Source organism: Falco cherrug, chromosome 1, assembly GCF_023634085.1.
Source record: "Falco cherrug isolate bFalChe1 chromosome 1, bFalChe1.pri, whole genome shotgun sequence".
Classification (NCBI taxonomy): Eukaryota; Metazoa; Chordata; class Aves; order Falconiformes; family Falconidae; genus Falco; species Falco cherrug.
In genome coordinates this window covers 113234208-113249014 of record NC_073697.1, presented here as the reverse complement: position 1 = coordinate 113249014, position 14807 = coordinate 113234208, and the positions used below count along the sequence as shown (strand labels likewise).

Sequence of the window (14807 nt, the reverse complement as noted above, 5' to 3'; positions counted from 1 at the left end):
CCTGGGAGAAGCCACCACTCAACCTGCGACAAGTCACTTCTCCAGCAGCAGTGACAGAGGGGTGCGCACACTCAGCCCCTACAGCCCCGGACTGCACCATGAGCATCCCCAGTGGCCCAGGGACCACCTGGCTACACCTTGGGGACTGCAGCACAGTGGAGGTTACCCTGGGAAAGCAACAGGGGCTGGCTGAACCCCTAGAAGCACTGGCCAGATGTCTGTGCCCCCCACAGCTCAAGCAGAGCAGCCCAGCATAGCTGCAGCCTTCAGGTTTCTAATGAGCTCTTGCGCTTCTGCCCTGAGCTGCATTGGGGATGGACATCAGAGAGACTGAAAGGTTGGATGACTCAGCCGCATGGGGCCATATCCAGCCCAGAGCACCCCAGCTCCTCTCCGTTCCTGCCAGTAGCTCTCATGTTCCCCAGCTGGCTCTTTGCACACCATGAAAGGGAGAAGATGGCATGAGCTGAAGGCACTGGCAACAGCACAGCCAGCACCGAAGCCTCTCATCCCACCGAGGCCCTGGGGCAGGCATGGATGGCCCCAGGCTGCACCAGATCCACTTTGGAGTCACCAAGAGAGGTGGAAGAACCTGCTGGCTGCAGCAACTGACCGAGCCCAGCACAGGGGGGTCCTGGAGGGTAAATCCCTCAGCCACTCCTTCCCGTGCATCTCTTGAGACATCCCCACGCCACGCAGACAGAGGTACCCATATGCCTTCGGGCAGCAGGAACTGGGTAGCACCGCTGCTCACAGTGAAGTGATTGCTACACCACACAGTGCCTGCAGCCAGGCACCAGGGAGTCCGGATCCGTTCCTTACGTGAAGCAACAAAATGACGAGCAGGAACAGGCAAACTCTGACTCAGCCACCTCTGGGAGCACAGAAAGGGCCATCTCTGAGCCCCCTGTCACACACATCCCAGCAAACATCAGCAGCAGGACTCTGGGATGAGCCAGCAAGGGCTGCACTTATCCTGGCAGGGATGGGGATGCTTCTGCAGGATCACTGTGGAGGAAGACAAGGCCAAACTCTGCAAAGCCTGGGTTGGCTCAGGACAATAACGTCAGCAGAAATCAATGTGTTTAACTGTTTCTGGGGCTGCAGTCCATCAGCACTAATTTGTCTTTTCTTTACCATATTGATCTTGTCACTTCCAGGCAGCACAGAGGGGAGGCAAGGAAAGCCAGGTCCAGGCTATATGTTCAGGAGCAAACCCCGGTCTCTACCGCATGGAGCCAGTGACTCCCATCTCTCCAAAGCTCACCCAGCACCAGGGGAGTTGGGCACAATCCTCCAGGTCCCCAGCTGCTGCCTTCAGGCCTCCTGCAGTAACTGGGTTGGCTGAGCACCCTGCGGCACCAAGAACGTCACCAGCATTCACATTTTGGACACGCACATGCTCTCTGGGTACCCAGCCTGACACACATTAGCAACTGGTTTTTTTTTCCCAGCATCGCACAACCCAGCTGTTTGCTGCAGAGGGACACAGACCTGGTCTGATCACAGCACTATGCACTGAAAGTCATCACACAGACTTCCAGGTTCATTGCGTTCTTCTCAGCCCATTTATGAACTTAATGTAAGGAGTTGCTTGTTTTCTCAGGTCCACCCCATTTTAGAGCTGTCTTGCTACTGAGGGGATGAAATTCCTCTCTTTAGGAAGAGCCTGTTCAAGCACACAGATTTCCCACGTGTCCATTTTCCCCACCTCTTCCAGCCATGCCCCTTCCCATGCAGGTTGAGCTCAAAAGAGGATGCTTCAGAAGAGCAGCAGACGCCTGTGTCCACACACAGTGTGCCTCCCGCGAGGAGCCAGCAGGAAGGTTTCTCTGTGCACCCATACAATGCACACGCATCATGCCTTGCTCAGGGTGCTCCAGAGGCAGCCAAGCCGCAGGTGGGGAGGCATCACTGTCCCCAGCGTGTCTCCTCCATGCCCAGGGGAAGCCCTGCTGCAGGCAGGCAGGCAAACAGGCAGGCAGGCAGCTGGCCATGCCCAGTGCCAGGTCCCTGGGCACTGTCACCATGGCTACCTGCATATCCACTGTGCATCCCACACCATCGTCCCCTGCTACTGCTGCTCACAGAAGCTTGTCACCTGTCTGCCCAGGCACTGCAGGGGCTGCTGGAGGAGGCATGCATCAGGGCAAAAAACAACAAAACCCCACTCCTGCTGGCAGGCAGCTGGACCAGAGGAACCAGAGAGCATTTAGCCCAATTCACACAACAAGCACAGGAGGCATGGGACTGCAGCCTATGGCAAGACAGAAAAAGAACAGCTTAAACTAAAAGCCAGGGCTGGCAAAACATGGGGGTGGGAGGAAAGCATGGATATGAGATAGACCTGAACATGCTTTGGCTGGAAATTATGAGGTTTCTAATCTTTAACACAAACAGTCTCTGTAACAGTTTTCTAATAACAGAAGTAAAGGAAGAAAAACCCTAAGTGGCACTCGGCACGTTTATGAAGACATGACACAAGATGGTGCCTGCAGCAGCTGGGAGCTGGGCACACGCCCGTTCACCAAGCCCACACACCCTCCTCTCAAGGGGGCTTCTCCTCAGAGCCCACACGCCACCCGGCTCCCCAGCCCTCCGACAGCATATAGCTGAGCAGCGACTGCCTGAAGCCAAGATGCGCTGGCACAAGGTTAGGTTTAGGCAGCAGTCAGGGCTCAGATTCAAGGCCAAACTTGTACATGGTTCCATCTGAATACTGCAAACAAGACACACGGGATTTGAACTCAAGATTTTCAAAACCTTGCTACCTCTTGCCAGTATCACCTGTGGTTTTCCACCATTTTGGGTGGGTTTTGCAAGAGCTGGGCTAGAGTCAAGAAACAGCTCTTTCTGGTTTGACACCCAACTTGGATGCAGTTGTTAACTCTAAGCAGGGATTCATCTACCCCCACAAAACTGGAAAGAGGTCTGGAGAGAATGAGCTGTTTTTAGCTCCTGAAAAAAATGTCTCTTCTACTGTTGCTGCTGAAGTCCTGTTCCTGTTTCCACAGCAGCTGCTAATGACAGCCAGAGCATCTGACTTCACATACACAACAGGCAATGGCCAACAGCAGCAGAGGGACTCCCTGAGTAGCCCCCAAGACCCCACCACCATATGGATACGCTTAGGGACAAAGAGGAAGGAAGGATGATAAAACAAACATAAACAAAGAAAAAAAGGCTGTTTTGCTGCTATGGTTATAGTGAGCTGCCCTTTGGGAGGAATCAGCAGCAGAGGGAGAATGAAATATCTGCTAAACCTGGCGTATGCAGAGAGCGAGCCTGCTGGCTGGAATCACGCTTCTTGTCGAATCTGAATTTAGACTCCTTGGCGTGTTTCCAACCCTCAATAAATTGTGCCGTGTGGACAGATATTATGTCCCTTCTGCTACTAAAACAACAAGCGGTCTTAAATAAAACAGTGAATCCTGGAGTGTGCAGAAGATGAAGAAATAAGGCAGCACCTGGCAGGATCCATCTCATGTCCTGTATCCACCAGGGATGCAGGCGACATGCTCACGCAGCCCTTATCAGCTCTGCGGAGCTCACACACCGGGTTACGCGGGTGCTTCGCCTGCAGAGATGAGCAGGATAAGAAGAAATACTCTGCCTTGTGAGCAGACATTACACTGCTTCTCTGGCAGAGATAAGCTATGATCTTGCTCAGAGACAGAGGGGAGGAGAGTCACCCCAGCAAACAGGGTGCTGGGTGAATAGAGAGGCTCAGAACAATCTCTGTGCCCTGTTTCTGTCAAACGCAAAAAAACCAGGGGCCCCTCAGCTGAGGAGGCGCCCTGCAAAGGCAGGACCCTAACCCCTCACAGCTCTCCTGCTGGGAGCTGCTCAGAGCAAGCACTACCCCACAAACCCCCCACAGACACGGGAACAGAGCACTGGAAAGATCTTTGGAAGTTGCCTCCTTAAATTTCCAGTATTTAACACAAGTGCTGGCAATCGCCACACTGGGCACACGGGTCCCCCGCTCCTTGTCCCTGAGCCCCGGCACACGACGCCCGCATGCCTGAAGTAGTCACCGCATATTTCAACGCAAACAGTGAAGCTGAGAATTGTAACATGTCTCAACAATAGAGCTCCGGGCTCTGCCTCGCATTTGCATTCGGGCAAGCCCATCCAGGGTAAAAAAACAAGGACAAATGGGGATGCAAATCTTCCCCGTTAAAGGCTTACCCTGGATATTTATATTCCAGTTCCCACACGCTATTTAAATACCGCTATATATTGCGAGTGCAGTTCGGATTTAGTAAGGCTCGGAAGCATCTTACCTTGATTTCCTCGCCGCTCTCTGTGCGAAGCCGGCAGCGGCTGCAAGCCCCGGCGCAGGGAGGTGCGGAGCGGCGCGGGGGGGTGCGGAGCGGGCTGCCAGCCCCGCAGCCGCAGCGATCGCATCCCCGCGTACCGAGGAGCCTGCGCCTGGCGCTGCGCCCCCGCGCCCCCGCACAGCCCAGGGCGGGGGGCGCCCTGCTGCTCCGCAGCCCTGCCCGCCCCAGCGGGGAGTCAGCGCTGCTCAGGTGAAGGGCATCAGCCAGCTGGGAACCGTGTCCCTGGGAGGGGGGAAGGAACCCGAGGCTGGAGATGCCATGGGCTCCTGGGCAAGGAGTTTTCATCGGGGGGCTTCGGCAGCATCGCTGGAGTGATGCCCACCAGCAGAAGCTGGGGACCTTGCCCGCTGAACCTGCCCGGGGCTTTTAGGGTGAAAGGGCCGTTTTATGAAAAAATACCTAGAAAAGGGAGCAACCCCCTCTGGGTTCAGCTGTGGAAGCAGACTTCAGTCTTAAACGTGAGCCCCTTCAGTTGGTACGGCGCAATTAGGGACTGGCTGGACCAGACAAAGGAAGAGCTTCCAGGGCCAAAGTCTGGACTTGTCAAAAGGGAAGGCAACACTTCCATCCCCACCGATGGGCCCATCTTTTCTAGCTCATGGGTCACCCACCCCAGCCCCACACCACTGCTACCCGGCACAGCCCCAAGGGTGAGCCTGCACCGCAGGGCTCAGCCAGTTGCCACAGCTGTGCTGCCTCATTCCCACTAGTTCCAAAAGTGATTTGTTGAAACCAATGCAATTCCCTTTTCTGGCAGCCCTGAAACCTGTTTTACAGCACTCAACATCTGAGCAGGTGATTTCAGCTCCCAAAGGCACTCAGGACTAAACTGGGCAACCCACTGCACCCCGGCCAGCTGCCTCGGCACTGCCTGGTCCCTGCCGGAGCACACCAGCAGCAGGCATGCCTTGGCCAGGATACTCTTTAAAACCATTGCGCTCCTTGCACTCAGGTTTGCTGTGTTGCGAACCAAATAGCCACAGATATCCTGCAGCTCCTGGGCAGCTGGGCCCAGCTGTCAGTAGCCCTCCCGTGCCAAAGGAGAGGCCCATCCCAGCCAAAGCAGCTCTGCCGGCAGCATTGCGCCTGCTGCTTCCAAACACAAGGCTGCGCGTGTGGGACCAGGGCAAAACCAACCTGGCTGTCTGAAAAGCCGTAGGAAATGGGGTCCATGCTCTTGCCCTTCTATGAAGTGCTGCTCAGGTGGGACCAATGAGTACATCAACATGTACAAATAGAAAGAACAATAAAATACACCTGTTACATCAACCCCTCCAGCAGATCAGCCATCCTTTTGCTCAGCTGTGTCACTACCATTATACAAAGAAAAAGCAGCAAGTGCAAAAATAGAGACAGTGATCCAACTAATGTGACACATAAATAATGTGACAGCCTGAAATGCCACACAGTATCCCAGTGCCGGCATGCCACCCGAGGCACTAAAATGTTCCCTAGACGAAGCCCCTGCAGCAGCATGCCACAGCTGCGATGAGCGTCAGCACTGGGAGGGGGCACAGCTGCCTGCTCACTGTACCCTGTCCCTTATGCCAGGCCAGGGGACTGCAGGATGCCCTACTGCTCCCAGTAACAAACAATGGGCTTTAGATAGGAACACAACCCCAACACGGCTTCCTCCTCGCTTCCGTCCCACAGAGTGGCTACTGAAGCAAACAGCACAGCACAGCCTGCAGCAGGTTCGTGCCTCAAGCGGGGCCAGCAGCTCTGCTCCCCAGCCGCAGGTGCTGCCCAGGAGGGCTGCTCCCCTCTCTGCTTGGGGAGTCAGTCAGGCAAACTCGGGACTGACTGAGCTGGAGTTTGCACTTGAGCTGCCCTGGGCGACTGGGTAAAGATGCTACCCCTGTAAAAGGGAGGCAGGCACCATTCATAACTGGCCACTGACATCCCACAGACTCTACCAGACTTCTGAGCTCGCTGGAAAATCAAATCAATCCAGCAGAATTAACCCCAAGAGTACTTTAGATTAATTATAAATGACGTTACACACATTTAAGTTCCACATGCCACATGATATACATGCACCAGAGGTGAGATTTATACAGCCTTTGATAGTAATTTGCAAAAATTAGTTCAAATCAATAACCAGCATGGTAATTTCAGTTTCTGGGAAGCCTCTCTGGCAGCAGGTGAAGGAATCGCTGTCTTGGGAAGCGGCTGGCAGCAGCATGCATGTATGCCACAGCTCTTGCGAGGGAAGTGGGGCACCTCCCTGCTGCTCCTAGAAGTTTTTTCTAGACACAGATGTCACCTCCCCTCCTGCTCCCCACGAGCAGGCACTGTCCCCCTTGGAGACACCTCACTCTGCAGGGACCCTCCGAGAGCACTCGCAGCCCTTCCCTATCCTGGGTACCCCTGATGGGCACCCTCTCTCTCCCCAGCCACCCTCCCACTGTTACCCTGGTACATGCAGTTCTGGGGAGATAAATACTTCAAGGCTTTAAGGTCTCTTGAAGTAAAACTGCTGCTGAAAGAAAGAGGGAAAAGCTTCTAGCTGCGCAGCCACCCAGGGACTCAGCTGTTTCAGTGCTCTTAACAAGCAGAAAAACAGACACTGCGCTATATGTATCTTGAGGCCCACAAGGCTTTTATGTTAATGGCATTTTATCATCAAACCCTGGGATTCAAACCGACAGCAATGCATATGCATCAGCCCAGAAAGCCAGGGTACATGCCCAGGACATGGCTCCAAGACATGTTCTCAACGAGCTGTGAAGGAGAGAGTTTAAGCACAGAATGAAATCGAGGTATCAGAACAAATATTTTCCAGAGATCACTTTAGGCTTGGAGATAGGCGGGCCCTGGCTCCTAATCTGGTTTTTAAGTAAATCTCAAGTGTGCTGCATGCATAAAGCAGGTCCTCAAAAGGTTGTATGCTTAACCAAAAGCACGGGGGGGGGGGGGGGGGGGGGGCGTTAAAAAGAAAAGTTTGGGCAGGTGGACAGTAATTTGTCCTTTCCGCTGCTTTAAACTGGAGAGGTGTTTACATGATGTTTGCAGCTCCTGGCTGAAACCGCTGCATCTGGACCATTATTTTAAAGCAAAACCCAAGACATTCAGGTATTCACAGGGCTCCAAAGACAGACTGAGGATCAGAAGACCCACGTCAAAACCACAAGGGCTTGTGACAGAGCGGTCTGCCAATGGGACTGGCAGGGGACATGCTGGTGCTCCCCACAGTCCCCATCCCTGAGCCCACCAGCCCCCCTTACCTGCTGGGTGAGTCCAGGTCTGCCCGGCTGACGATGCGGTGCTGGTGGGGGGAGTACAGCCACTGGAAAGCTGTCAGCGTCCTCTCCTCGATCCGAAACCGGCCTTCTCGCACGTACCTAAAAATAACAGCAAGAAAGACTGAAATATTTATTAGCGCAGGATAGTGAAGAGGGAGCTGCAGGATGCGGAGGGCTCAGTAGTACAGCTCAGAGCTGTGAGTCCAGCACCACCACCGATGTGTTCCTCAGTGGAAACAGCAAAATGACATCACAGCCCCGTCTGTCTGCATCCCTGCACCGTCCCTGTCCTTCCCTGCCCATCAGTGGATGCTCCCATGGGGCTGAGGGGGCACCCCTTCGAGGGTGGCTCCCAGGGGAGGGGATGGTGACCCTCTGGCCACCTGCACTCCCTGCCACTGGGCAGCATCCCCAACTGCCCAGCACAGCTCCTCGGTGGGCAGCTGCAGAATGGAGCCTTGCAGGGGACTCTGTGCCCTCCAACCGAGCACCCATGGAGCTGCTATTGGCTGCAGCCCCCAGTACAGCATCCCACTGACACGGGACCACCAGGCCACAGTCACAACTGCCACACACAGAAAAGCAAAGAGCAAACATTCCCAAAGCAGCACAGGACGCTTCAGTGTAAAACCCTGGGAGACACAGGTACAGCACCCTGCGGCTCAGCATCACCACACTGGTGGGCGCAGTTTGCCTCTAGCAGCTCCCACCCAGCCATCCCCCCACCAGCACCAGACCTGTCCCCAGCATTCTCATTGGCTCCAAGACCAGGCTAATGCCTTTCTAATATTATTTCAAATGTCATTGTTTCAAATGGCCAGATATTGAGGCTTATTAAATAATATCCAAGTGATGAACTGATGTTTATTATTTTGGTTGGAGAAGTATGGATTCTCTGGACAGTAGCTGCAAGTTCTGTCAGTAACCGCAGTTGTTCCCATCTTTTAGAACAAAATTCCACTGCCTGCCTCCATCCCAACAGCCAGCCACACTTCACACACCCTCCTCCAAACACGAAATTTCATCAGCAAGCAATTAATTATTTAAAGCCCCTGTAGTACTGGTTGGAGACACATGCACGCACACACAGCTGAAGCGTTCATGAATGCCAGGGAGGGCTGAGGTGAGCTCACGGTCCTCTCATCTGCATGCAGATGCTCCAGGCTGTACATTCCTGCCATGAACAACAGGGGTCCGGCCATGCTGCCCGGATGGGGCCAAGGGGACACACCACAGTGCCACGGGTTCCCCACAGACCTGATGAGCAGGGCCACATCTCAGGCTGTTTGCTGCCACTGGGCTCTACCATCTGCCTGAGCTCAGGCAGCCCAGGGCTGCAGGGCTCCTGCCGGAGCTGGGGTCAGCAATGGTGCAGGAGTCAGGACTGCCCGCTCTCAGCAAAAGGAAACCCAAAAGGTTCCTTGGGTGTCCCCAGTACAGACTGACCTGCCTATTTTCTTAGTGAAATCAACCAAGCGTGGTGCAGTCCCAGTGCTCCCCTGCAGCTCTTGCATATGATAACACTGCACAAAGTAGTGGCAGGCAAGCTAGAGCATCTTTTGGGAAAGAAGTGGGGGTCTGAGGCCATGGGGATGGCAGGATGGCCAAGCCAAGTCACCATTGTAATAGTTTGGGTCTAAGTGTGCAAAAGAAAAAGTGCTCTAGGCTGCTGAAGAAAGGCAAAAGAAAGAAAGAAAGGGCAGAGGGGAAAGCAAGCTTCACAAACTTAGAGAAATCCTCAGGCAATCTCCACTCTGGCTTTTGACCCTGGTCTGCAGGGATCCCACCCACACCTGGCAGCTCTGGCACCCAGCCTGGGCCTGGCTGCGCTCCCCGGCCGGCCGGTGCTGGGACCAGCCCTGGGCCCAGTCCCAGCTCTTACATCAGCAGCACCGCGCTGCAGCCAGAGTCACCCCAGCCACAGCCTGGCATCGCTACAGCGCCCTGCTCAAAAGTCACAAGCTTTGGACGTCACAAACTCCACGATTAAAAAAGAAAAAAAAAAAAAAAAGCAACAAAGAAAGCTTGTTTCCAATGTCAGCCCATCCCGGCTGCTGCGATCCCCCTGGCTCCAGCAAGACAAGCGATCCCCACACGCCAGAGCCCGGAGCAGCCTCAGCACCCTTTTCCCCCACAACAGCCGGGATGCCCCCAGAGCATCCCGGGCGTGTCCCAGAGGCTTCCCCGCGGCGGGTCCAACGCCCAGGCACGCCAGGGAGACTCTCGTTGGGATCCCACTCCGCTACCGGTACTGGCCCCGAACGCCAGCGATCCCCCCAGCAGCAACTCCCAACTCCCATCCCCCTCCCTGTCCGGGGATGCACCCCCCGGCTGGAGCAGCTGCCCCGCGGGGACCCTCCGCAGCCGGGACCACGCTGCGACCCTTGCAGTGCCCAGGGCCGGGGCTAGGTCCCGCGCGTCCCCCCCGAGCCCACCCCGCCGGGACTCCTCTTCCCACCTGGTCCGGCAGCCGGGACTCCCCCGGGCTGGGGGCACCCCCACCGCAGAGCCGAGACCCCCCTGTAAGCTCGGCGCCCCCCCGCGCCCTCCGGGACCCCCCGGCCTCGCACTCACCAGCGCACCAGCTCCCAGCGCCGCTCGCCCGCCGCCTTGCCCGAGGCCATGCCGGGCAGCGATGCCGCAGGCGGGCCGGGCGGGGGGGAGCCGGGGGGAGCCCCGCACAGCTCCGCTCCGAGCCGGGGCGGGCAGCGCCGGAGCGCGGACACGGTCCCCGCGGGGCTGGGGCGGCTGCGCCGGCTTCTGCGCGCTCCCGCCTCCTCCCGCGCCCGGGGGGGGGACCGGGGGGGGACCTGGGCAGGTGCGGGGGGGGGTCACATCACCGTGCCCTGTTACGTAAAGCGTTACGCAATGGCCGCTCCCCCCCCCCCGCCTCCCAGGGCAGCCCCGGGGGTCCCCGGCAGCGCTGCGGGGGCGGTGGGCTGCAGGCAAACCATCCCCCGAGTCTCCCACCCATTGGAGGGATCCCACCAGCACCCCCAGGGGAACGCGCCTTTCCCAGACTCGCAAACGCAGGGAGCGAGTCCGAGCCAAGCATCGCCAAGTCCCTGGCAGTCACCAGTGGGAACAAGCCCAGAAACGGGCTGGGGCCAGCCAGGCCTCCCTGCCCAGCCTGAGTCCCCCCAGCCCCCTTGCAGCACAGCTGCATGGCCACACCAGCACAGGCCAGGAGCTCACCCCCAAACCCCCGGTTCTGCCGCTGGTTCTTGCTTACCCACAAAAACAACCAACCCACCCAGCAGAATTCTCCTGCATGGGGTCCAGGAACGCTGAGTGATAATCATCGTCCCACAGATTCAGAGCTAAACCTGCTGCCTGCCTGAGCCAGGGTCCCCCAGCCAAAGCCCCTGGGGGCCACAGGGTATGTTATCTACGGGGGCCCAAGCGCTCGGGAAACAAACTGGGATTGTACCTAGATGTTATTTCAAGAAAAGTCAAATCATACTAAAAGCTGTTTCTAAAAAGTGATGTTCCAGCCCTAAATCCTAGCTTTTCTGGTCTTTGAGAACTTATTTTCACAACTCAGCAAGCTTGATTCAAATCAAGTGACACTAATTACTCAAGTAAATACCTATTATTGGCAATTCTAGAGTCCGACTCTTGTAGGGCCCAAACACATGTGAAAGGCATTGATGCCTCCGTCTCAGCTAGGAAGCAGGGGAGTGCTTTGCTGTGTTGGCTGGAGGGGCTGTGCCTTGCCATGGTCACATAAGGGAAACTCAGCAGGGGCTCCTCCTAATTCCAGGCAGTGACCTCCCCTCTGGAGGAGCTGTCACCTCTTACAAGTTACGGGCTGGAAGGCAATGTCCTGCCCAGGGAGGCTGTGTCCATACCTTGGTTTGGCAGCTGGCAGCCCACTCTGCTGGTAGCTTGGTCCTCAGCTGGATGCTTTGGCTGAAATTATGACCAGGAAATTGTAGATACATCATATGTCAATGAGCCAGGCAGCAAGTAAGCTCACTCCTCAGCAAGGCTGTTATCAGTTGCCCGCAGCCATCAGACACTAGCTCTGCCTGGATCAGTATCACTCGTGATCAGATTCAGAGCCAAGGGCAGATTAAAAATCCGATGTCCACTATGCAGAGCATGATAGCCATGCTGGATTTCACACTGGTACATGCAGAGACTCTCAGCACTGATGGGAACGACCAAGCTGGTCCCTGCTGCCAGCACCAGTCGTGCTGCTCCCTGGCAGGGCAAAGCCATGGCTGGCCCTTACCCAGACCCTCATCCCATCCCAGCCCTCGCTTCTCTCTGGTGCTTCCGCCTGCTGCGGGAGGCCACAGGTGGGGCAGCCTTGATGGGACCAGGGGCAATGCAGGGCCAGAGAGGGGCCATAGGAATGGGCACAGGAAAGACTGAAGCCCCTGGAGCCTGGGAACTGACAGTCCCTGTTTCAGCATGCCAGTTTTTGCAAACCTGGAAGTTCTAAAAATAAAAACCACTTTTATTTAAAAAAAAAAAGTTCTGAAATACTGAGAAATTTAAAAAAATTGAGTGTTCACATAGTATGTATGAGCTAATGCATGCAGCATCTTTCACGTGCCCCTTGTCACTGCCAGTGCCATGCTGATCCCAACCGGGCACCCCGCTGGGGCCAGCGCACCAGAGCCAGGCTAACAGATTTGGCCCGTTATTTCCCAACGCTTTGCCACGTTCAGCGGGGTGTCACAGAGTCACACTCCCCTACTGCCTTCCCCCAGCATCTCCGGGGCGCACCACAACCTCACCGCAGGCGGCTGGGCAGAGCAACAGCTCTTTCAAGGGGACCTCGGACAAATTGCATTACTTAGCTCAAGTAAATATCCTTATAAGTCTGATATTTTCAAATCTCTGTGGAAATGTTAAGCTAATGTTAAATTTATCAAAACCCTCTAGCTTTTAGCCCTCCATCACTTTAAGGAGCTTCTTAATAGGTTCTTCAAAGCAATTAGGAGACACACACACTCTACATTTCAATTAGGTTGAAAAATAATATTTGAAGCAAAGTTAAGCTAATTTTTAAATTAATTGCAAGAATTCCCTTAATAGTGAACTCAGGGGGTGGAGGGGAAAGTTGTGCTCTAAAACCACACTACATAGTTAGCCTGGAAGGGCTCAGGGTGTAGGTTTAGCTTCATTGCACACCAAGACGCATGCTCCCTTTGGGAAGTGGCTGTTGTGTCCTGCTCTCAGTCACCTCCCAAGTGAACTGGTCTCACCTAACATGAGGCATTTAACCAGACAGCCCTGCAGGCAGGGGCTCACAGTCTTCAGTTGCTCCTGCAGCCAGAGGGAAGAGGGATGCACGGCCAGGAGCAGCCACAGTTGCTGCTATTGAAATAGCTGAAGCTACTTTGAAGAAAAAAAATAAAAAAAAAGGGTGCCTGTTTTTGTCCACTGACTGCAAGTGAAGCAGAGATGGATACCACCTTTACATGCCTACACCACCACTACCCACCCAGACAAATATCTCAGCTAAGATGGGATCAAAACAGACCTTTGTGCCACAGACAGGCCCCGATCAAGGCCATGATTTGCAGCACAACTTCCCTTTCCCTGCCTTCCCTCCACAGCCACCCTCTCTGCCAGGCAGCACCTTCACAGCCCCCAGCCCCCCCACAGCTGCCTTCCTGCCTGGCCGACGTGCTGGCAGGACTTGGGGTGCCCAGCTGAGCCGCTGCAGGGAGCCCTGCCTGCACCAACGCTGCAGCTTGCCAGGACCGTGCTCAGCCACAGCCCACCCACGCACACACACATACACACATATACACACCTCCCCACATACACCCCCCCCACATACACACATGTAGACACATTCATACATGCACACACAGACACACACCACATATGCACGTGCATACACACACACACACACACACCCCCACACACACCCACATACAATACAGACCTGGCTGCCCGGGCACTGGTGCCAGCTCACCCCGAGCAGCAGACCCGGCCCCAGGGGCTGCGCCCACCCCTCCTGCAGCACCCTCTCCGCAAGCACCTGCCCTGCCTGGGGCCCGCCAACCCCTGCCCCGGGCGGCCCGAGCCCGGCGCTGGAGGCTCTGCAAGCTGCCCCTGCCCGCACCCCCGCACCGCCGCCCGCACCGTCGCCCGCACCGCCGCCGCTAGAGGCCGGTGTCGGCCCGGAGCTGCGGGCAGCGGGCAGCACCCAGTCCCGCACGGCAGCGCTGCTGCTGCCTTGCAGCCCCGACCCACAGCCCTCCCGCTCCCCCTCGCCCCTCCCCCCCCCCCCCCCAGCGGCTCCCAGGGGGAAAGGCCACATTTCTGCAGTCAAACCCGGGGCCGAGGCCCCCTGCCGCGGCGGTCCCCTCGCCCTCCTGCCCGCGGGGTGCCGGTGGGGCGGTGCTGCGGTGGGGTATCCCCCGCTCCCGTACAGCAGGCAAGGAGCAGGCTGGCTCGGCCCCACGGCCACGGGCTGGGCTGGCAGCGGCGACTTCACGGCCCCTCCTGAGGCTGAAATGGCGTTCGTGACACTTCGGGCTCATTTTGCGGATCACAAACAACCCCAGGCCCGTGCGAGAAGTGGCTCCTGACACTTGGAGCGAGCTGGGAGTGGGGAAGGGTCGCAGTGTAACTGCAGGGCAGGATGCAGCAGTTGCTGGAGGGATTAGCTAAGGGACTTCTAGGTCATGTCCTGGTCAAAAAAGCTAAGCATAGCGCTCTCAGAGCAAAAAGCTTCCAGTGAAACCAGTTCACTGTAGAATAGCAAGCACAAGCAAGAGAAATGATGGGAAATAGCAATAGCGTGTGTGCATCGTGGCTGGATCTGGGCTGCCAGACAATGCTGCAGAGGCAGCCAGCTCTATCCCATGCCATGCTGGGTGCAGAGGATGAGCTGTGCTCCACTGCCTTCCCTCGCAGCACAGCCATATCCTGGAGCAATGACCTCATTTACAGAGGCAGCTCTCTGTCCCCAAACGCCTGACCTTGATTGTTTGCAGGCTTGTCTTTTATTCAGTGGAAAATCAATGAAAACTGTACAAACCTGGTGAAACAGGATGCACTCAGAAATCACCCCTCCCTCTTCCCCCCACCTCCCCATCTGTAATTCACTCCTACTCAAGATAGCACATAAGTTAGGGGAAGACACAGTGAGACATAAAAACAGCCGCCCCTGCCCCCAAACACCACGCTGAGACAAACGACACCCTGGCAAGCCTTGGCCTGATGGTTAAAATGGGTGAGAGGAGCTCCT

The 14807-nt window shown here is 56.1% G+C and overlaps 1 protein-coding gene across 5 annotated transcripts in view; it reads right to left on the bottom strand.

Moving 5' to 3' along the window:
• The window catches only part of RAP1GAP2 (RAP1 GTPase activating protein 2), an 80224-nt gene extending 69944 nt beyond the window's left edge, over positions 1 to 10280 (bottom strand). For 3 of the 5 annotated variants that reach the window (XM_055721418.1, XM_055721426.1, XM_055721446.1), the window contains exons 1-2: positions 10163 to 10279; positions 7571 to 7687 (exon numbers count right to left, since the gene is read on the bottom strand). In XM_055721418.1, the coding sequence (XP_055577393.1) occupies positions 7571 to 7687; positions 10163 to 10212 (167 nt within the window). In that variant the 5' untranslated portion in view covers positions 10213 to 10279. Of the gene's footprint in view, positions 1 to 4286; positions 4437 to 7570; positions 7688 to 10162 lie in introns of those variants that run through there. The other 2 variants (XM_055721436.1, XM_055721518.1) reach the window with 2 other exon arrangements.
• Positions 10281 to 14807: the final 4527 nt, after the last annotated feature.